The following is a 23,855-nucleotide window of genomic DNA, read 5'->3' as shown; positions in this document are numbered from 1 at the left end:
ATACATTCATTGGCACATTGTTCAGACCCTCTCCAGATAATAAAAAGGTTGTCAATGTAGCGTAGCCAGACTATCGCTTTTTTCTCCCATTCTGTGGTGTGTTCTATTTTGAGCATCTGCTCCTCCCACCAGCCTATGTGTAAACATGCGTAGCTGGTGGAGAATCAGGCGTCCATTGTTGCCCTCGTATTTGTTGATTTAAACAACTATCAAATATCAAAACATTGTTACTTAGTCATAGCTTAATCATCTCTATCAACATTTTAGTATGATGATGTAGTGCCAGATGTCTAGTATTCAGACAGTGTTCCATTGCTCTTATTCCATCTTTATGACCAATGCTTGTATATAAAGATGGTGCATGAAGTGACATCATAATGAAGTTATCCTCCCACAACCTGTCCTATTTTAATATATTTTCATACAGCCCCGCAATCGCTGAAATAATTGGTTATCCTGGTGGCTTCACGGGGTTCGTGTGTATTTTGGTAATATGTATATAGCTGTCACCTTTGGATGGTCATTGCGTAAAAAACTGTATTGCTCCTGGGTGAGGTGTCCAACATTTTGCCACTCCAATAGTTGTTCTTTTGTGTGACTTTTTACTCTGGCCCATAGTCCTTTGATGCCCTGGCGTAACGAATTATCCTGCAGTTGGCGGTGGATTTCTTCTTTGTACACATTCCATGTCCATAAAACCGTGTTGCCTCCTTTGTCTGCATTGGAAATTACGATATTATGCTGCTTTTTGAGTTTGGTAATCAGTGAAAATATCTCCGATGTTGCTCATTTAGTTTTATTTAGTGTTGGGCTTGTTCTTTACCCATTTGCTTGATATCCTTGATTAACAAATCATTAAATACATCGATGCCATCATGTGGAGTAATAGGTAAAAATGTAGATGTTGACTGGAAAGGTGACTCTGTTTCACCCCATATATGGAGTTCCTCTTGACCAGCTAGTCCTTGTTCAACAATCGGTGCATCTAGCTCTAGATGTTCATTTTGCAAGGCCGATAAGGGCATATTATCAAGAACAGCATTACAATTATCGCCGCTTTAGCGGCAGGAAACTCCAAAGTCCAGAATTTGTAGTTGAGCTTTCTTTAATACAAGAGGTGTAATATTTACTAGTGTTTGCCCTATATCCGTTGTTTTCTCCAATGGGTCTGTTGTTTTGGATTTTGTTACTGTGGCTTGCTGTTTTTGTTTGACTCGCCGCCTTTTGCGCCTTTTTGGGTTTTGGATTTCTTGGGTGTAGGTTTGGTGGCAGTCTGCCTTCAAAAATCAAATTCTTTGATTATAGTTGCTTTTGCCCCTAAATTGTTTCTTAAACCTTCTTGTTTGTTGGATTCATTATCTGTGTCCAAGTACGAACTGATCTCTGTTTCAGTGTCTGTTGCATCATTTTCCTGTCTAGATCTGTTGGTATTGACTAACCTCTATCGCTTTAAATGATCAATTCTTCCAGCGAAGGTAAAATCAGACCTTGTTCCTAATCAACTCTATCTCGCATAAATCGTTTCGGTTTATATGCGTTTATGCTCTCCGCGTGCTTTTTAAGATGTTGTATAGCTTCTGTTTTTAATGTGTAAATTAAATCCTGTTAGGAATCTGTGCTGAAAACCCCTTCCAGCTCTTCAATCTGTTTTTGTAGTTCTGTCCTGTCAATGACTGAAATAAAGATTAATCTGGTAGAAGCTTCTTGATTACTTTCTGCCTATTCCTGTAACACTTACAGACATTTTGTGAGGTACTTGTTCCCACCATTTAGTTTGTTCCACTCTTTTATTCTTCTCCTAAGCTCTCGGTTAACTTCTAATATCCCCTTTTCCTTGGTGTGATATTAGTCCATCTGCCAATGCACTCACTGTGACCAGAGTTTGGTCATCAAACATTTCATACGCTGCTGCTTCCTGCTCCTGCAGTGTTTCAGCTGACATAATTAATGCAACAATATAGCAGTTTGCTAGTCGTCTGTTCTCAAAATTCCTTCACTGACACATATTTTCCAATACTTCCTCCCATTCCCATACTCCTTACCCGGTGAATTTTCACCAGGCCGCGGAAATCCTCCGAAATATATATATATATATATATATATATATATATATATATATCTATACTAATATAATAAAGAGAGAGCCCAAACCTTTGAGGCGGGTAATCTCAGGAACCACAGCACCAATCACAACACCCAATACAGCGTTGGAAAGGGAGGTTGCAGCAGAAGGACATAGGCTATGCAGACGCCCACCATATACATTTAAAAGGTAAAAGAATTGTGCAAACAAAGTAGTCCCTTGTGGGCGTGTCTGCGTTGTGCTGTGGGCGTGTGCTGGGGGCGTGACAAACGCTGGGGCCGTGTGGTACGTTCCGCCCTTCATGCCATGTCTCATATCGTGTGCTAATCCCACCCTGCTCCCTTTAAATACCCCTGCACCCCATAATCATAATCCACCCTTACTCCTTAAGATACCCCAACACCCTTAAACACTAACCCATCCTAACTCTATAAATATACCCTGTACCCCAAAACCCAAACGTATCCCTAAACCCTAAAAATACCCCTCTACCCCAAAACCCAAACCTAGCCCTGAACCCTATAAATACTCCTGTACCTCAAAACCCAAACATACCCCTGAACCCTAAAAATACCCCTGTACCCCAACACCACCCCTGCACCCTAAAATACCCCTGTGCCCCAAAACCCAAACCTAGCCCTGAACCCTTAAAATACTCCTGTACCCCAACACACAAACCTACCCCTGAACCCTAAAAATACCCCTGTACCCCAAAACCCAAATCTAGCCTTGAACCCTAAAAATAACCCTGTACCCAAAACCCAAACCTAGCCCTGAACCCTAAAAATACCCCTGTACCCCAAAACTCAAACCTAGCGCTTAACCCTTAAAATACCCCTGTACCCCAAAACCCAAACCTACCCCTGAACCCTAAAACTACCCCTGTACCCCATAACCCATGTTATGGTATACGGAAAAAAAGTTGATGGCCAGCACCGACATACACTTTTAGACACACCTCCCACCACAAGTTCTACAATTGCGAACTTTGGAGCTGGGGAGCTACGTTTGAATCTCGGCATCAGCTCAACATCCTGTGATTCCAGGCAAATCGCTTTGTCTCCCCGTGCCTACCACAAATGAATGTGTTCTTCTGTAATGTAAATTGTGCTCATGCCATGTTGTCGAGTTCGCGCTATATAATATTGCAAGGAAAAATAAAGTAGGGAAACTCGAGTTCACACACTACTGAACGCGCACTCTTAAGTGCATCAGCAGTGCACTGTGAATCGGAGCGTTTCACAGGCCTGTCACAGATTAGAAATGCTATCAAAACGATATCCTACAAAACAATATACTACTGGCGGCCAGCAATTCATACCCGGACAACGTCGGGACGGGCTGCTAGTATATATATATATCACAACAAATGCTCTTCTTCTGGAACCGCAGCCTTCAAACAAAGCAGTTATGGCTAATGCTACCAGCATTTTGGCTTTGTCAAAGCATGTTTTTGGCAAGGTTTTTCTAAATAATTTTTATCAAGGGAGCTGATGTTCATAAAAAAAATATCTACTAGCAATATTTTGCTCACAAATAGCATTTCAAGCAAATGGATCTGGTGTTACATAATTGTGAAAATATACAAGTGTCTGCTTAATTAATTCAAAAAACACAAATGAATATGCATACATATCAATAAGATGGCCAAAAAATAAAATATGGATACATACAGATGGAAATCTTTAAAAAAATACTTTAAAACTGGGAGCCCTACTGATGATCAGTCCAGCTCTGTGATGTTGGTAGGTCTGGCTGTACCTAAGGCTGGAGATGATTTGGTGTGTTAAAAGGAATCTGCACCAAATTCACCAACCCCATCACAGACTTTGTCATACTGTTTGCACTCAATGCTAGCTCTTCCTGAACTTCCTTTTAGAAGTCCAAGCCTACCCCAACTCAAAAGCACTCATCAAATACATTGAAAGCCTGGGCCTCACCAAACGCGAAAAGGGACCTACGTATGTTGAAGGACACATCTTGGACCTTATTTCAACATCCCCGTCCCATAATATAGACTTATAGCCCGCCGTAGAGGGCTATACCGACTATTAAAGGCCCTCTCCAGCGTTAAAGGGAGAGGGACTTAAATAGCCGGTATAGCCCAGCTACGAAGGGCTATAAGGCTATTAGAACATTCTGCCACTAGAGGGCAGAATGTTCTAACAAAAAAGAACAAAGCCTTATGGGAGCGTGAGGGGATTGGAATCCCCTCAGGCTCCCTGAAGTCTTTGTTCACAACCAGAGCTGTGAACAAAGAGACATTGGAATATTGGAGCTCCAGGCTTATACCAGCCATTATAAGCACTCTATTGTTTTCAATGGAGCTCCCAGAATTCCAATGTTCTCATATGGGTAATGGAGTTTACAATGCAGGCAGAACTACACAGTGCCATTACAAAGCAGGTGCTACAACAAACACGTAGTTACCTCGCAGTCCATTACAACGCAAGTCATTACAACGACTTGCTTTAGGGAACGCATTGTTGAATTTTAAATCCAACACCTTTCCTACTGTTGCACAGACTGGAGTTGGAATAGTAAAATATATTATTCCAAAGTCCAGCACTTTCCTAAGGCAAGTCATTGTAACGACGTGCGTTGTAATGGAGCGATTGGTAACGACGTGTTTGCTGTATAACACATGTTGTAAAGGCATGCATTGTAACAGAATGTATGACGTTACAATGCATACATTTACAATGCATGCTTTTACGACACAGTTTTTACATCACAACATCATTTACAACGCATTCTATTACATCACATTATATTTTCACAACGCATACCATTACAACGCATACCATTACATTGCATTTAAGGTAAGTATTCGATAGCATAGGGGAAAATTACTATTCTAACTCCAGGGGGTGCAACAGTAGGGTAAGTGTTGCATAGTGTAGGGGTAACAATTACTATTCTAACTCCAGGGGGTGCAACAGTAGGGTAAGTGTTGGATAGTGTAGCAGTTATCAATTACTATTCTAACTCCAGGGGTTGCAACAGTAGGGTAAGTGTTGGATAGTGTAGGGGTACTATGCGTTGTAATGGTATGCATTGTATTGGTATGCATTGTAATGCCTGCGTTGTAGTGACATGTGTTGTAGTGTCATGCATTGTAATGGTATGCGTTGTAATGCCTCCATTGTAGTGACATGCGTTGTAAAGGATGTTGCAATGTAATGACTGCGTTGTAAGTGTAGTGTGATGTAATGACTGCGTTGTAAAGGTTGTTTCCCGTTGTAACAGCATGTGTAAATACATCATACATCCACATAAATTCGATCCATATAATATTGGAACACAAACATTTTAGAAAAAAAATATTGTTAAAAAAAATCGCCTTTCTTTATGTGAGGATTTGGGTAAATTATATGGTGTGGCTGTGCTTACTTACCACGTAATACACTCACAAAAACTGTCTTGGGTCCTGTCAGGCTCTTTGTAAAACCTTAAGCTGCACTTTGTGCCGCTATGGCTGCCAACAGCAAGGCTTAAACAAAGGAACTATTGTGAATCATTCAACAGTGCCAAACGACGAAATAAAGCCACATGGCATGAAAGAAATCCGTCACTGATTTATAAAAATAGATTTTATTTTTATCAATTTAAGAGTCTAAGATGAGGAAAATCCAATAAAGGTTCCCGAAGATATAGATTTTAATGAAAACTCAAACCTCAGTACAACCTCAAAGAAGTATTGATAACTATAAAGTTTGAAGAGTTTTGTAAGAGTTGAGTTTAATTACTCTGGCCCGACTTGGGCAACAAAATCCGACAGAGAGATAACATGGGGGGCAAGAAAGGAGAATTTGGACACTTGCCTGGCCACCAAAGCAATTTCTAGTCCAGTTGTAAACTTTACAGCACAACTTCATTGGAGTAGTCCTGATCCTGCAGAAGATGCAAGAAGCTCAAGGATTCTCTGGAGGCTGTGCAGTCGATGGCGGTGCCTTTGACAGTTATTCCTTGGTACACAGGTCAGGTGGGGCGACTTTGACCACAGAGGTCAAGCTCTCTTGAAGTCATCTTTGAGACGGGAGAAGGCCAGCTGTGGCTGGGATACATGTCACCATACATAGCAGTCCCAGAAATATCCTTTGGTGGAGGCTGGTGTCCCTCTTAGGCAACTAATCTGGACTCAGATGACACATCTGTGTTTGACTGATGCAGTAGCAACATTCAGTCATCGAGGATTTGTCTCTTCTCTTGATGCACCCAGCTGCAGTCAGTGGTGATTCCTCTGCTATGGCTACTGACTTGTGGAGTTGGGCTACTTCAGCTTTGTTGGCTCTGGTGTTGGTTCAAGGGGGTCAGCCATTGACCCTCGGAGTAACTTCTTTGGTCGGGGGTTTGGGAAGCCAGAAGCCACAGGCACAGTCCTCTCTTTGCTATCTCAAGGTAAGGCAGAAACAGTCCAGCAAATGGTCCAGCTTCTCTTTGTCAAGTCCAGGGGTCAGTAGGGCAAATCTTCCTCAGTCCTTTCTACAGTTCTGGCATGATCTGACGTTTAGATGCCATATTTACTCCTGGAAAGTGCCTAAGAGCGATGGTGAGGTCACTAGCCAATGGACTACCAGGTGCTCTTACTCTAGGTGACAACTTGCCAGATATGTGTGACATCTAACAATCCCAGAGTGCACTACTCTGACCATCTGAAGATATCAGGACCCTTCCTCAGATGTTAGAGGCTTGGTAGCCCACGTTAATGGTGTGGCCACCTAAGGGCTGCATGCCCACGGAAAAAACACTGTTTGGGCACTGATCTCCCCTCTCTGTTCCTGCTGCAGCCTGTCTACCTGAACAAAGGGCAGCCCCTCAAGAGTGAGAAGACTATTTGCCCAACAAAGGTGGCTTTGCTTTTGAAGCTTGCCTTTAGAACTAATACCCTGAGTGGCTTCCTGTGAAGGGGAGGTAATACCTCACTGTGTAGCATGCTTAGACTACTATTGGCCCTAAGCCTGGGAGTCATTCACACTACTCCCCAGGAGGGCAGACAGCTGTCTAGTGGCCACTAACCGTGTAAGGCTACTGGACAAACTGGGTCACAGAGAGGCAACTTTCTAAAAGTTGCATTTCTGTAATAGGTACATTAAATTCGAGTCGGTCGGGTTTAATGCTGTGATTGATTTGATAGTATACAATACCCATGTCAGCAGTCCTATTCAGAAGTTAGCTGGGCTGAGTGGTCAGCCATTAACTCTCTGTTAGCCAATGGGGATACTAACTCGCCTGCAGCAAAACAACAATTTGGAAGTGTTACTGCCAGGACATATATATAAAATACATGCCCTACTTAATAATATACAGCTCCATGCCTTGGGCACAATGGACGGTCCTTAGAGGAGACTTGCATATATTGTCAAGTGAAGTGGGGGCTTTGCCGTTGGTATGAATGGCAAGTTCGAACTAGCAGTGTGACTACTGCCCTTCCATTCTGCAGTGGCACACTTGGAGCCATTTTATAAATTGTCACCCACAAGATGGCATCATCAGTGTTGCAGTCCTGGGTGGACCTTCTGACTCAAATGCCATGGTTACCCTGAGTACCATCTACAAGGGACCTATTAGTAAGGCAGTCTGTGCCAATTTGGGGTAGCCAATTTGAGATCTACCTTGTAAGGGGTTAGATCACTGGCACTGAGGTATGTTTAGAAGGCCTCAATGCACTCTCAGAGTGGAAAAACCAGCAGCATCAGTCCATAAATGGGGAGTGAACATGCAGAAAGAGGCATTTCCTTACACTGAACTTAACTAATAAAACCACAAACATTGTGAAACAAATATAATTGCTAAAAATATTGAATTTTACTAATATTGAAAACACAAATAGTAGAAAAAAAATTCGTCACCTTTAAATTAATATATATTTTGTCAAAATATTGATCACACAATGTCAACAATGATAATCTCACCAAAATAATTACATTATCATTAATAAATATAAAAGCACCTTTCACGTAAAACAATTATTAAAAAATAAAACATTGCATGCACATGTTGAAATAAAAAATAAATGTTACATTAACAAAATATTAATAATTTACCCCAATAAAATATATACTTAAATTCATAACAATATAACCCCTATAAAATTGCATTGACTACAGACACTTATACAGTAATCAAAATGATAAATATATAGATATAAATAAAATGATATTCAAAACTACCAAACTATCAGGTAGATTCATCAAACGAAGATCTGCTCGCAAAGGGCCAGATTCTGAGAATCTGGCCCTTTGCGAGCGGTATTTTTGCGTTTGGGATGCATCATCCCAAATGCAAAAATCGTAAATTTAGAAATCGCTAAATTGCGATTATTTGCATTTAAGGAATCTCAATTTGAGATTCCTTAAATGCAATGCATGAAAGTTTTTAAAATAGTGAATTTGCTGATAGGGCACGCAAATTACCATGAAGTACAGCCTCATGGTAGTTTGCAAAAACTTTGAAAAATGCACTAAAGTGCATTTTTCAAAGTTTCATGTTGCGCACACATATGCCCTAAGGGCATGTGTGTGCGCAGCATATGTGCACATATCAATTTCAGGGGTGCAACAGGGTGTCCTTTGGAGAACCCTGCACCCTTGAAATCGCAATCTCAATTTGAGAATCGCTAATTGCGAATCGCAAATTGAGATTGTGTTCCCATTCATTCCTATGGGCCTTTAGGCCCATAGGAATGAATAGGGAGGTATTCCTTAATTGCGACTCACAATTTGCTAGTCGCAATTAAGGAATTCTAAGAAATCGCTATTTTTTAAGTGATTTCTTGATGCATTCCATTTTTCAATTCCTTAATATCGAATCGGTATTTTTCGCTATTAAGCAATCGCAAATTGGGTTGGTGATGCATCTGGGGGTATATGTCAGCCATTATGAATAAAATCTAAATTAGTGTTTACCATAAAACGACATAACTCATCCAAAACTAACCAATAAAATCAAACTATAAAGAACATTAACCAATAAAATCATGCAAACTTGTAAATGAACAATAAAAAAGGCACACTAATTTTATCAACTAAATACAATAAAACCAACAAATGCTGCAAGATGAGGAAACTTTGCTTCTGCCCAGACCCTTAAAGAAGAAATATATGCATACATACATATATATAGTCAGTCTGCCTGTCACTGTACACCTTGGGAATGTCCATGACCTCATCTGTGGAGTTCCGCGAGTTTCCTCCTTGAGCCCGACCCTCTTCAACATGTACATGATCCCTCTAGCCAGCATTACCCGCTACCATGACATCAACAATCTCTTCCTTGTCAATGACACACAACTAATTTTCTCTCCTTCATGGACAAGATCAGGTTCTTCAGCAATTGCACCTAACCATGGGACTCTACCTGGTGGCCAAAACAGCTAGGACCAAGATCCACTCCACCACCCACATGAAGAACCTCAGAAACATCATCAACAGAAAACTCTACATGACTGCTCAAGTCAACGCCATCACTGCCTCAAGTTTTCATATGCTGAAGATTTTCAAATGGCTCCCACTCAGCCCCCAGAACACCATCACACATCCTGGTCACAAGTAAGCTCTCCTAAGGGAGCACCCTCTTTCGCCGGATCAACAAAAAAACAGAAGGCAACAGACCATTCTGATTTCTGCAGAATCACTTTCAACCTCCCATGCCAGAATCACATTACACCATTCCTGAAGGTAATCCACTTACTCCAAGTAAACAACCAAGCACAATTCAAATTCCTCATTCAACACGTTTAAGGTACTACATAACACTGGAGCAGCATAGCTCCACAATAGCATCTGCTTTGACAAACCTTCCAGACACCTCTTCTTGGATTCCTATTTGCACACATCCCACCAGATCCTGCAGGCCAGCCTTCTCCTACATCACTCCTAAAGCACGGAATGACCTGCCACTACATATAAAAAGCCTCCTCCTCATTTTTGAATCCACAAAAAGCTGAAGTCCTGGCCCTGGGTTTGGCTAGACTCTCACCTGCTCAGCGCTAGGATACCCTTTGGGTGATAGTGCACTCCACAAATGGGCTTACTGTAGCATAACCTACTAACTGTTTTTGCAAAAATGAAAGTCCTGCAAAGATTCAGACATGGGCAAAGTGGTCACTTCCCCAAGACTCTACCTTCCAGGAAGGCCCCTGGTACTGTGATCACAATTTATATGAAAACCAGTTTCTTTTTTAATTTGTCAGCTGAGAGTGCCACCATGCCACCACTCTCTGGGTCTCTAAGTGGCAATTATTTATACAATGATATTTCTATCTCTCTGCCCTTACTTCACCTTAGCTGTTTTACACCACTCCTCTCTCTTCACCGCCCTCTATCTACCTCTTCTTCTCTATGTACTTACCGCCACCTCTCTCTTTCTTTTCTCTCTACCTCATTTCTGTCTCAAAGCATCTCTAACACATTTCTCTCTCACAACCACACATCCCAGAATACCACTCTCTGAGCCTACATGTGCAGCTCTCTCCCTTAACTCTTCATCTACCTCATACTTATATGTCTACCTCCATTTCACCTACTTATATACCTCCTATCTCTACTCCACTTCTTGCATCCCACCCAATCCTCTCTCCATCTTACCACTCTGCGCCTCACCTTTCTCTACATCTTTTTTCTCTCTGCCACACATTCCTTTCAGTACCTCATCTCTCCCACTCTTTCTGCTCCCTCTCTCTCACATGCTACTTGACCTCTCAGTTAAACTCATCATTCATTCATTTCCTCACCTCTCCACCGCTCCTCTTCTTTTCTATATTTCTACCTATGTTCCACTACCTAACCTCTCATTACTTTATTGCTTTCTTGCTACATCTTCCTTTACCTTCTGTCTTTCTTCTCGCTCTCTTTGCATCTCTTTCTCTATTTCAACCCATCCCCTCTGAACCACTACTCTCTTTCATCTTCACTCGCTCTACCTCTGTATCAAATCCACTTCTTGTTGTTTATGTCACCTATTTCTTTCCATTTCACCTCATCTCCTATTCTACTCTGAAACTGTATCTCTCTCCCTTATCTCTATTTCACTATACTCTTTATAGCACCTATATTTCTATCTTCTCATTTTGCCCCTCTGTCCAACCCACCAATCACTCGTTCTTGCATCTCTCTTTTTGTTTCTTTCATTAATTTACCTCTCTGCCTACATACACCTCTCTATATCTAATTAATCACCCTTTCTACATTACCTCCCTCCTGCTTCTTCACTCCTTCCACCTGCTACAGTTCTATCTCACTAGTTTCACTTTCTGTGTATCATTATAAAGCATTATCTATCTCTTTACCTCTCCTCCTCTACTGACCTCTTTCTCCCTGGGTACTTTACAAATATTCACTATACCTTCAGTGCCCTCACTGGTAAAAATCTTCTTCTTATGCCATCTTTAGCTCTACCTCCCTCCTCCTACTAATGCACCTATATACAATACTGTTGTGTTGTTTTATGGTCCCTCAAATTTCTCTTAGTCAAAACAGTCAGAGGTCACTGCCAGTGAAGAGAGAGCAGAGCTGAAACAAGGCAGGGGAATACAATTAAGGAGAACATTATTGGATGCAGTGCTATGTGGTTTCACTGGTGCAGCAAGAGTGCCATTATGACAGGGAATGTATTTGTGATTATGATTCCCACCCAGTTAAAGCTAGAGTTTCAATGGTTGTGTGCATTTGTCTATTTACTTATTATATATAGTAGTCAGCTAAATAGCCATTCAAACAAAACCATCCTTACTGTGTCTTTTCTACAGTGGGGTACGCAGGCTGATAGACACTAAATTCCACTTAAAGTATTGTTGTTAAACCATTAATGTTGTTGCAAAACAAAATAAATCAATCCCTAAGAGGAAAAATCTGGCTCAATAGATCCTTGTTCAAGCTTTACTTTGATACTAGGACCATGCAACTTGAGCTGTTTTTCCTGCCCCATTGCTAAAGGTTTAGGTACAATTGATTATTGTTTGTCTTCATGGGGACTTCCATTAGCTTGAAATGGATGTTAAATTCAAAGTGGTTCCAGATTGGGGGCCCCAAAATATGTTTTGCCAGAGTCCCAGCAATTTTTAAGATGGCACTGCACTGATTAACATTTTGTATCCTCACATCACGTTATCATGCCACAGAATGGATCGCCAAATAATTTCTTTCTGTTTTCCCATCTCCAGCTTCTTCATTACATAAAAAATGTGCGTTTGCAAGGTGGTGGAAAAGGGGCATTCTTTGATGAGAATGGAAACCCTCCAGCACTGTATGATATTGTAAGCTGGCAAAAAAATCATCAAGGAACCCTAAGGCAGGTTAAGGTGGGCAGATATGACTCCAGCGCGCTTCCTGGTGAAACCCTTCTTATTAATGGCAGCGCCATCCGGTGGAATGAAGGAGAAATACAGGTAAAAGATTCAAAAGTGGTTGAATGGCCTTTTTTATAGTTTATAAGATGTGGCAAAATATAACTGACACTATTACTATACTCAGTCACACATTATTCCTAGCAAGTCTTTGCAGTATGCAAAACAAGTATGTTATGAAACGTAGAGGTGTGGGTTGCAACTACAATACAAAGAATAATTATTTTGTAAAACTCAAATGGTTGGGGCATATTTCTTCTAGGCCTTCACTCATAGATTGAAGCCTATGTTAAAATGCACTTAAACAATGAGAAAATTCTGTTTTTACAATGCGAACATCCTGTTCGTAAGCCTTCTCTTTTGTGTTGTGCATCATGTGGATAAATTACACTTCTTTGATGTCCAAGAAGGCTGCTTGGGCCTCAGCACCTGAGCTTATCAGATACCTTGGCCCAGATTTAGTAAGGCTTTGTGATATCAGAAATTGTTGAACCGGTATTTACCTGCCAGTTCTGTGATGCAAACATGCCTTTTTTCAGTGCAAATATCTCTATGAGTGGTTTGCATTGTTTTGTGTTAAGGGGGCGTTATAGTGGTAGATTACAGCAAAAAAGCCATAGGTTGTGAGGCAGGCCTGAGACATGGTCACAGTGCTACTTGTGTGGGTGGCAGACCTACTAGTTGCATTTAGTTTACAGGGCCTTGGGCACCTATGGTTCACTCTGCTAAGGACTTTTTTTTAGATATGCCAATTGTGGATAAGTCAATTCAGGGGAGAGAGAACAAGCACTTTAGCACTGGTTGGCATTGGTAAAGTGCTCAGTGTTCTAAGGCCGCAAAAAACACAGTTGATGGACAGAATGTAGAACAATGTCATACATTCACCCCAGTACAAGGATCTGGGCCTAAATCCATCGTTTTTTTGCACTCCACACCACCCTGGGTTAGACACTGGCTATATGCAAATCAGCTCTGACCCTGAGCCTCATGGGAACAGTCCAGTCCGAACTACCAAGCCATACCTTTCCCAGACCGGAAACAAGCATCCAAGGACCGGTTTCTTGCTATCAGCCTTCATCAGCCTGGATAGCTTGACTCCAGTGGTGTGGAGAGCCTGGGACTCACGTCTGAGCATACCCAGCCCACTCGGGGTGAAAATTGCAAAAAACACAATTGATGGACAGAATGTAGAACAATGTCATACATTCACCCCAGTACAAGGATCTGGGCCTAAATCCATCGTTTTTTTGCACTCCACACCACCCTCGGTTAGACACTGGCTATATGCAAATCAGCTCTGACCCTGTGCCTCATGGGAACAGTCCAGTCCGAACTACCAAGCCATGCCTTTCCCAGACCGGAATCAAGCATCCAAGGACCGGTTTCTGGCTATCAGCCTTCATCAGCCTGGATAGCTTGACTCCAGTGGTGTGGAGAGCCTGGGACTCACGTCTGAGCATACCCAGCCCACTCGGGGTGAAAATTGCAAAAAACATAGTTGATGGACAGAATGTAGAACAATGTCATACATTCACCCCAGTACAAGGATCTGGGCCTAAATCCATCGTTTTTTTGCACTCCACACCACCCTGGGTTAGACACTGGCTATATGCAAATCAGCTCTGACCCTGTGCCTCATGGGAACAGTCCAGTCCGAACTACCAAGCCATGCCTTTCCCAGACCGGAATCAAGCATCCAAGGACCGGTGTCTGGCTATCAGCCTTCATCAGCCTGGATAGCTTGACTCCAGTGGTGTGGAGAGCCTGGGACTCACGTCTGAGCATACCCAGCCCACTCGGGTGAAAATTGCAAAAAACACAGTTGATGGACAGAATGTAGAACAATGTCATACATTCATCCCAGTACAAGGATCTGGGCCTAAATCCATCGTTTTTTTGCACTCCACACCACCCTGGGTTAGACACTGGCTATATGCAAATCAGCTCTGACCCTGTGCCTCATGGGAACAGTCCAGTCCGAACTACCAAGCCATGCCTTTCCCAGACCGGAATCAAGCATCCAAGGACCGGTTTCTGGCTATCAGCCTTCATCAGCCTGGATAGCTTGACTCCAGTGGTGTGGAGAGCCTGGGACTCACGTCTGAGCATACCCAGCCCACTCGGGGTGAAAATTGCAAAAAACACAGTTGATGGACAGAATGTAGAACAATGTCATACATTCACCCCAGTACAAGGATCTGGGCCTAAATCCATCGTTTTTTTGCACTCCACACCACCCTGGGTTAGACACTGGCTATAGGCAAATCAGCTCTGACCCTGTGCCTCATGGGAACAGTCCAGTCTGAACTACCAAGCCATGCCTTTCCCAGACCGGAATCAAGCATCCAAGGACCGGTTTCTGGCTATCAGCCTTCATCAGCCTGGATAGCTTGACTCCAGTGGTGTGGAGAGCCTGGGACTCACGTCTGAGCATACCCAGCCCACTCGGGGTGAAAATTGCAAAAAACACAGTTGATGGACAGAATGTAGAACAATGTCATACATTCACCCCAGTACAAGGATCTGGGCCTAAATCCATCGTTTTTTTTGCACTCCACACCACCCTGGGTTAGATGCTGGCTATATGCAAATCAGCTCTGACCCTGTGCCTCATGGGAACAGTCCAGTCCGAACTACCAAGCCATGCCTTTCCCAGACCGGAATCAAGCATCCAAGGACCGGTTTCTGGCTATCAGCCTTCATCAGCCTGGATAGCTTGACTCCAGTGGTGTGGAGAGCCTGGGACTCACGTCTGAGCATACCCAGCCCACTCGGGATGAAAATTGCAAAAAACACAGTTGATGGACAGAATGTAGAACAATGTCATACATTCACCCCAGTACAAGGATCTGGGCCTAAATCCATCGTTTTTTTGCACTCCACACCACCCTGGGTTAGACACTGGCTATATGCAAATCAGCTCTGACCCTGTGCCTCATGGGAACAGTCCAGTCCGAACTACCAAGCCATGCCTTTCCCAGACCGGAATCAAGCATCCAAGGACCGGTTTCTGGCTATCAGCCTTCATCAGCCTGGATAGCTTGACTCCAGTGGTGTGGAGAGCCTGGGACTCACGTCTGAGCATACCCAGCCCACTCGGGGTGAAAATTGCAAAAAACACAGTTGATGGACAGAATGTAGAACAATGTCATACATTCACCCCAGTACAAGGATCTGGGCCTACATCCATCGTTTTTTTGCACTCCACACCACCCTGGGTTAGACACTGGCTTTATGCAAATCAGCTCTGACCCTGTGCCTCATGGGAACAGTCCAGTCCGAACTAACAAGTCATGCCTTTCCCAGACCGGAATCAAGCATCCAAGGACCGGTTTCTGGCTATCAGCCTTCATCAGCCTGGATAGCTTGACTCCAGTGGTGTGGAGAGCCTGGGACTCACGTCTGAGCATACCCAGCCCACTCGGGGTGAAAATTGCAAAAAACACAGTTGATGGACAGAATGTAGAACAATGTCATACATTCACCCCAGTACAAGGATCTGGGCCTAAATCCATCGTTTTTTTGCACTCCACACCAGTCCTAAGGCCAACACAAGTAATTCAGCAAACCTGAGGCAAACAGACACACATTTTAGGGGAAGACAACCCTAAAGCTGACAGGTCTAACATGCACCAAATAACATTTACCCATCTTAGACATGAAATACATAATCTATATTTATAGTGCAATAATGCTACATTGTAGATCACAGTAATCCCACATCATAAATAAGGGCTAACTGATATCTACAGATAAATACAGACAGAAAATCATTTATGTTCCCTGTCTGTATTTATTTCTACATATGGATAACATGGAAATTAGGCTGATTTTGGGTGTTTTTAAAAACTATCAGTCATGACTACCCTGACAGTAGCTGTGCAGATTGACAGATAAAGAAGTTAAAAAACTAAAATATTTGATTAATGAAGCTTGAATACCAGTAGATATGAACAAGGTTAACACTAAAATGTGCAGGTTTTCATATAAGTGTATTGATTTATCATCTGTGGTTGTTCATGTCATTGAAACCTGTGAGGCATTCCAGAAAAAGTGCACATTTATGTGTTAACTAAATGTGGAAATACACTAGTGTTGGCTTATAATTTTCTCAGAATAAATATGAATAAATACAGGTAAAATAAATGTTTTTTAAATATGGCTAAATACAGATGGAAATGTAAAACAAATATACCATCATACCGGAAGCCCTGTTTATAAACAAGATAACACCTCAAGCAAGTGAGTGGGTCACACAAACAACTCCATTTATCTCATATCTATAGGCTCCATAGGCTAATCTTGCTCTATGATCAGATCCATTCCAGTGGCAGTTATAGAGTAACATTACCATTGCACATTACTGCCCAGTTTTGACCCCACACTTCATGATCCTTTTGCTCCAGCTGCTGCCTTTAATTACCTTTATGTGTACTCCTTGGCTATTCTGTAGTCCTCAAAGAGGGAGCTCTTTGGTTGACCCTTGATAATAAATGCTCAATCTTTCACTCTCACCATATTTATGTATTCATTTATTTACAATTGTTACTTAGCGCTAATTCACCCAGTAGTATCAGAATAGGATTAATACATAAAACAACATTTCAAAGGCAGAAAGCTACAATCTCAAAGAACAATTCAAAGAAATAAAACTGTTATCAGGGAGGAAACTAAATACTTAGGACAGAGGAGGTACAAGAGTGGAGAGGTTGGAGGAAGATTGAAAAGAGCAGGATGATTCAGGTAGACAGAGACACCTGCTGCCAGAAATGGGCAGTAGATTGACATGGTAACCTGGTTTGCGTGAGTGAAGTGATTTGAATGAGGAGCAGCAGATTTTAAACGTAATGCAAGTCTCTATGAGAAGCGAATGGAGTTTCCTCAAAATGGGGTGATATGATCAGATAGCAGAGCCCTTGAGTTGATAGTAGCCTTGAGGGGTCAACAGGTAGGAATGATAGTTGGAAAACCGTAGATGATAGCATTACTTATATTGATTCTAAAGATGATCAGCTAGCTGGTAGTTGATAAGGAGGAATTATATTCTATTCAGATGATGGAGGTAGAAATTGGCCAATTAAGTTAAATTTGTTTTCATAAGAGAGTGGAATTTATTCGAAACCTAAGCAACATGATGGAATTTGAGCGGTAGGGGCAATGGTGAAAGTTTCAGCAGTCATGTTGGGGTTGACTTTTGTGCTTGGATGTATGAGAAATGAAAAGAAACTCAATGTTCTGCAGGCAAAAGTTCAAATCAATGGCTATCATCCACTTTAGTAATTTGTGCATGCCGTTTTGGATGTGTAAGTCCTGGATTGTACATGTTTTTTTTGTACAATTGAATGTGACTGGCATATTGGTGGATCTGAGTGCTGGAGCTTTCCAGCAACAGATGAAGTGGTTCAACATACAGATTAACTGAACAGGGGAGAGAATGGAACTGTATGGGACTCCGCAAGTTATCAGTTCAGTTCTAGAAGTGCAGTTCCCCAGTTTGACTGGTTAGGACTGTCCCTTGAGGAAGGAACTGAACCAGTTTTGCACTTTGTCTATAAGCACAATCTAATTTCCAGTGTTTTGAGTATTATATCATAGTCTACCATGTCAAAGTCTGTAACAGATCTAGAGATCATGAAAGCAAGTCTCTCCATCGTTGAGTACACAATGAATGTCATAAACACTTATAGAGTTGCAGTTTTTGTGCTGTGACCTACTCTGAGTCCAGATTGGTAAGAGTATTGTAGACCATTGTCATTGAGGTTTTTGGCCAATTTGAGAGAGGTGCATTTCTTGATGAATCCAAAGCCTACTTAGGTTGGAAACAGGTCTGTGGTTGTCCATGATGTCAGTATCCACTTTAGGGTTTTTTAGTGTTAACAAGATTTTGGTCAAATTCAGATCACTGGCGAAAATACCTTAGATTAGAAAGGCATTGCTTATGCCATGGAAGATGCTCGCTTTTCAAAACCTTAGAGAGATCATTAAAATGGGCTTGTATAAGGAAGGATGGGGAAAATGGTTTGAGAAGTGTGCTTTTACATTGTTGTTTTGTTTACAATTAGATTTGGAGGGAATTCGAGTATCTGGCTTGGGCTCTTTGTATTCAGGTTTGTGTAGTTGAAAATATATTTGGGAGGTTATGCAGCTTTAGGATGTATTCTTGAATAAAAGATGATTTATGTCATACAATTTCAGTTTTATACGTTTTTTTGACGTTTTTAGGTTATATTTGGATCTGGGAAATTTTTCTTTTCACTATATTTGTTTCGGGTCACTGATCTCTTCTTTGTATTTATGGGCCGACTTGTAATGTCAGGATGTAATTGTGGTTTCCGTGGGGTTTTCCAATTTTTCTTGAAGTCATAATGTTTTGAGCGCAGAGATCATGCAATAAATCGATGTTCGCTTCTAGATATAGTTTTCCAAGTTTAGGAAATCTACGTTTTTTGATTGAGCCATCCTGTATTAGTTTGGTCTTGTGAAGCAACATTTATAATGTAAGCAGAGAGTTTTTTACTTGTTGGTAAATGAAAATTATCTGGAACACAATAGGTAATAGGTCATACCTGTTGATGTCCACAGAAGAGAGACAGGTGATATATTTGCTGGATGTAAAAATCTGAACCAAATGTTTGCTTTATACTGAGTTGGAGAGGAGAAGAGTTGACCTAACCTGTGTATATTCAACAGGATTGTCTAAGTACTTGAACAGTTTGGATTTAGGATTTTCCCAATCAGTTTTGAAATGCCTAGATAGATGTTGGTGGGGGAGGACATTTGGGGCCCGATGTAGGTAAATTACATTTACGATTCATAATTCGAATTTTACCGATTCGGTATTCATGAATCGGTAAATCTAATGTAGGTAATTATTCGGTAACAAATACCGAATCGGTAGGATTCGGTATTTACCGATTCTGTAATTACAGAATCGGTATTTGTCATTGATTCCTATGGGCCTTGAAGCCCATAAGATTCAATGGCAGATACCGATTCGGTAATTACCGAATCGGTAAAAATACCGAATTGCCAAGGGGGACAGGGTGTCACTCTGACACCCTGTTGCACCCCTGTTACTGGCTTGTGTGCCATGTGGCACACAGACATGCCCTTTGGGCATGTCTGTGTGCCACATGGCACAGGTGTACATGCACAGATGTGCAATTCCGCAATTGCCGCGCCTATTGTCGTTTGTCACGGCCCTTGCTCCTGCGCAATTGCGCAATTGGCGCGCCTCCAGCTGAACTCAGATGCCCATTGAACGCTCTTGCTCCCGTGCATTTCCGCGACCATTGGCCGTGCTTTATTTTTCCGTCATGCCACGCCCCGCCCACGCACACGCCCACAAGGCACTACTTTGCTGGCAAGGTTCTTTTACCTTTCAAATGTACATGGTGGCCATCGTTATAGCCTATGTCCTTCTGCTGCAACTGCCCTTTCCAATGCTGTATTGGGTGTTGTGATTGGTGCTGTGGTTACTGAGATTACCCGCCTCAAAGGTTAGGGCTCTCTCTTTATAATATTAGTATAGATGTGCTTGTTAGGAAGCTGGAAGAACAGTTGCAGAAGCCAGACTCCCAGAACAAATGTCACCAGACTAGGGGGTGCAGTGCAGAGCAAGTCAACTTTTATGTGCCGGCAGGGTGTAAAGGGAACTAATTAAACCCATTGTTTCTTTGAGTTAGTGCCCAGCTCAAATCATGGAAGGAGAAACCTTGCTAATTCTTTCTGAGATGTACTACCTGGTTAATAATTTAATTCTACGCCCTTTGCATGTATAAATCAGGTGCTTGGATCTGTGCTGCACCAGAAAAGCCCATCATGATCCAGTAACATGGGAGAGGGCATGGTCAACAACCTAAGAAGGCGGATGTGATTTAAGTGAACTCCTATCCACAGCTTGGTGCTCTTTTGCCATGTCACTCTGGGAACCTTTGTTCTCCATCAGGGTTCCCAGGAAAGAGGGTCAACTGAGAAACACTCAACTTGGGAACAAGGCAAAGTCCCCCGTGCTCCTCCAGTGGAGCTCCATGCATGGTTGATGAGTCCTGTGATCTGACCTTGCACTTGTGGAAGACACTGCCAGACCCATTTCCAGTGTGCATTAAAGTTTAAGTTCCAAAATAGCACTATAAAATCCAACTTCACCATTATATTGTATTTTAAATTGCTATTAAAATTAGTCCTTCAAGCTCTTCTAGCTACTCACACACTGACTTTTTGCACTTATTAAATGTAAATGCGTACACAAATGTTAATGTGTTAAGTGTAAACGCATTTGGAGAATTTTCACAGCCAGGACATGTAAAACATTAAGGGCCACATGTATCAAAACTGATAAGTGCGATAACCTAATTGCGATTCACCGAGAATCACAATTAGGTAATAGCAATGTACAATGTATGAAACTTTATGTGTTTCATATACCGATTTGTAGTGGTTCACAAACCAACCAATCTCATTAATATTAATGAGGTAGATCACAATTTGCAACCCCCTAGGAATCGCAAAAATCACAGGGATGGTGGGCTGCTAAGGTCAGCAGACCACCATGTCTGTGATTGCTTTTAAATAAAGCAATCTATTTTTTTTGTAATGTAGCCCGGAAAATGTGTTGCATCCATACTAATATAATAAAGAGAGAGCCCAAACCTTTGAGGCGGGTAATCTCAGGAACCACAGCACCAATCGCAACACCCAATACAGCGTTAGAAAGGGCAGTTGCAGCAGAACGACATAGGCTATGCAGACGCCCACCATATACATTTAAAAGGTAAAAGAACCGTGCCAGCAAAGTAGTCCCTTGTGGGCATGTCTGCGTTGTGCTGTGGGCGTGTGCTGGGGGCGTGACAAACGCTGGGGGCGTGTGGTACGTTCCGCCCTTCATGCCATGTCTCATATCGCGTGCTAATCCCATCCTGCTCCCTTTAAATACCCCATGCACCTCATAATCATAACCCACCCTTACTCCTTAAAATACCCCAACACCCTTAAACACTAACCCATCTTAACCCTATAAATATACCCTGTACCCCAAAACCCAAACCTATCCCTAAACCCCTAAAAATACCCCTAAACCCCAAAACCCAAACCTAGCCCTGAACCCTATAAATACCCCTGTACCTCAAAACCCAAACCTACCCCTGAACCCTAAAAATATCCCTGTACCCCAAAACCCAAACCTAGCCCTGAACCCTAAAAATACCACTGTACCCCAAAACCCAAACCTACCCCTGAACCCTAAAAATACCCATGTACCCCAAAACCCAAACCTAGCCCTGAACCCTAAAAATAACCCTGTTCCCCAAAACCCAAACCTACCCCTGAACCCTAAAATACCCCTGTACCCCAAAACCCAAACCTAGCCCTGAACCCTAAAAATACCCCTGTACCCCAAAACCCAAACCTAGCCCCGAACCCTTAAAATACCCCTGTACCCCAAAATCCAAACCTATCCCTGGACCCTAAAAGTACCCCTGTGCCCCAAAATCCATACCTATCCCTAAACCCTAAAACTACCCCTGTACCCCATAACCCAAAACTATATCTGAACCCTTAAAATACCCAAACGCCGAAAAACATATACCTCAGTACCCCAAAACATATACCCCATACCCATACTTACCTTATCCAAACATTAAAAAAAACATGCTTTTACCATTCATGCATTTACAACAAATTTCGTTGTAAATGTATGCGTGGTAAAAGCATATAAAATGTAATGCCATGCGTTATAATGACATTGCGGAGTCATGGTACTTTCGTAATGAAAGTATGCGGAGTGATGGTATGCGGAAAGAAAGTTGCGGAATAATGGGTGTTTACCCTCCCCCGGTAAGTACATTAGTGGCACGGCGGCCCACATCTCCAGCAACATACTCATATTTTTTCACCACCCATTTGAAAAATGCACCGGTCTCTCTCATTGAGGGGCAGCACCGACATACACTTTTAGACACACCTCCCACCACCCCTGTACCTCAAAACCCAAACCTACCCCTGAACCCTAAAAATACCCCTGCACCCCAAAACCCAAACCTAGTCCTGAATCCTAAAAATACCACTGTACCCCAAAACCCAAACCTACCCCTGAACCCTAAAATACCCCTGTACCCCAAAACCCAAACCTAGCCCTGAACCCTTAAAACACCCCTGTACCCCAAAACCCAAACCTACCCCATAACCCTAAAAATACCCATGTACCCCAAAACCCAAACCTAGCCCTGAACCCTAAAAATAACCCTGTACCCCAAAACCCAAACCTACCCCTGAACCCTAAAATACCCCTGTACCCCAAAACCCAAACCTAGCCCTGAACCCTAAAAATAACCCTGTACCCCAAAACCCAAACCTACCCCTGAACCCTAAAATACCCCTGTACCCCAAAACCCAAACCTAGCCCTGAACCCTAAAAATACCCCTGTACCCCAAAACCCAAACCTATCCCTGAACCCTAAAAATACCCCTGTACCCCAAAATCCATACCTATCCCTAAACCCTAAAACTACCCCAGTACCCCATAACCCAAAACTATATCTGAACCCTTAAAATACCCAAACACCCCAAAACATATACCTCAGTACCCCAAAACATATACCCCTATACCCATACTTACCTTATCCAAACATTAAAAAAAAACATGCTTTTACCATTCATGCATTTACAACAAATTTCGTTGTAAATGTATGCGTGGTAAAAGCATATAAAATGTAATGCCATGCGTTATAATGGCATTGCGGAGTCATGGTACTTTCGTAATGAAAGTATGCGGAGTGATGGTATCCGGAAAGAAAGTTGCGGAATAATGGGTGTTTACCCTCCCCCGGTAAGTACATTAGTGGCACGGCGGCCCACATCTCCAGCAACATACTCATTTTTTTCACCACCCATTTGAAAAATGCACAGGTCTCTCTCATTGATGGCCAGCACCAACATACATTTTTAGACACACCTCCCATCACAAGTTCTAGAATTGCGAACTTTAGAGCTTGGGAGCTACGTTCGAATCTCGGCATCAGCTCAACATCCTGTGATTCCAGGCAAATCGCTTTGTCTCCCCATGCCTACCACAAATTAATGTGTTCTTCTGTAAAGTAAATTGTACTCATGCCATGTTGTCGAGTCATGCTATATAATATTGTAAGGAAAAATAAAGTAGGGAAGCTCGAGTTCACACACTACTGAACGCGCACTCTTAAGTGCATCAGCAGTGCACTGTGAATCGGAGCGTTTCACAGGCCTGTCACAGATAAGAAATGCTATCTAAACGAAATCCTACAAAACAATATGCTACCGGCCGGCAGCAATTCATACCCGGACAACGTCGGAACGGGCTGCTAGTTTAGAATAAAAAATGAAATGTTTTCCTTTCATTTTTTAGGAGCAGGCAGTAGTCCTTGGGGACCCCTTCCCCTTTGCAAATGTGTT

The 23,855-nt window shown here is 42.2% G+C and overlaps 1 protein-coding gene across 1 annotated transcript in view; it reads left to right on the top strand.

Annotated features, from left to right (window-relative positions):
* The window catches only part of LOC144797888 (extracellular calcium-sensing receptor-like), a 108,575-nt gene that overhangs the window by 70,168 nt on the left and 14,552 nt on the right, over positions 1-23,855 (top strand). The window contains exons 4-5 of the mRNA XM_078668691.1: positions 12,246-12,464; positions 17,114-17,128. Coding sequence (XP_078524817.1) covers positions 12,246-12,464; positions 17,114-17,128 — 234 coding nt within the window. The remainder of the gene's footprint in view (positions 1-12,245; positions 12,465-17,113; positions 17,129-23,855) is intronic.

Source organism: Lissotriton helveticus, chromosome 12 (genome assembly GCF_964261635.1).
Source record: "Lissotriton helveticus chromosome 12, aLisHel1.1, whole genome shotgun sequence".
Taxonomy (NCBI): Eukaryota; Metazoa; Chordata; class Amphibia; order Caudata; family Salamandridae; genus Lissotriton; species Lissotriton helveticus.
The sequence above is the reverse complement of the archived record's forward strand: the minus strand, read 5'-3'. Positions and strand labels throughout refer to the sequence as shown.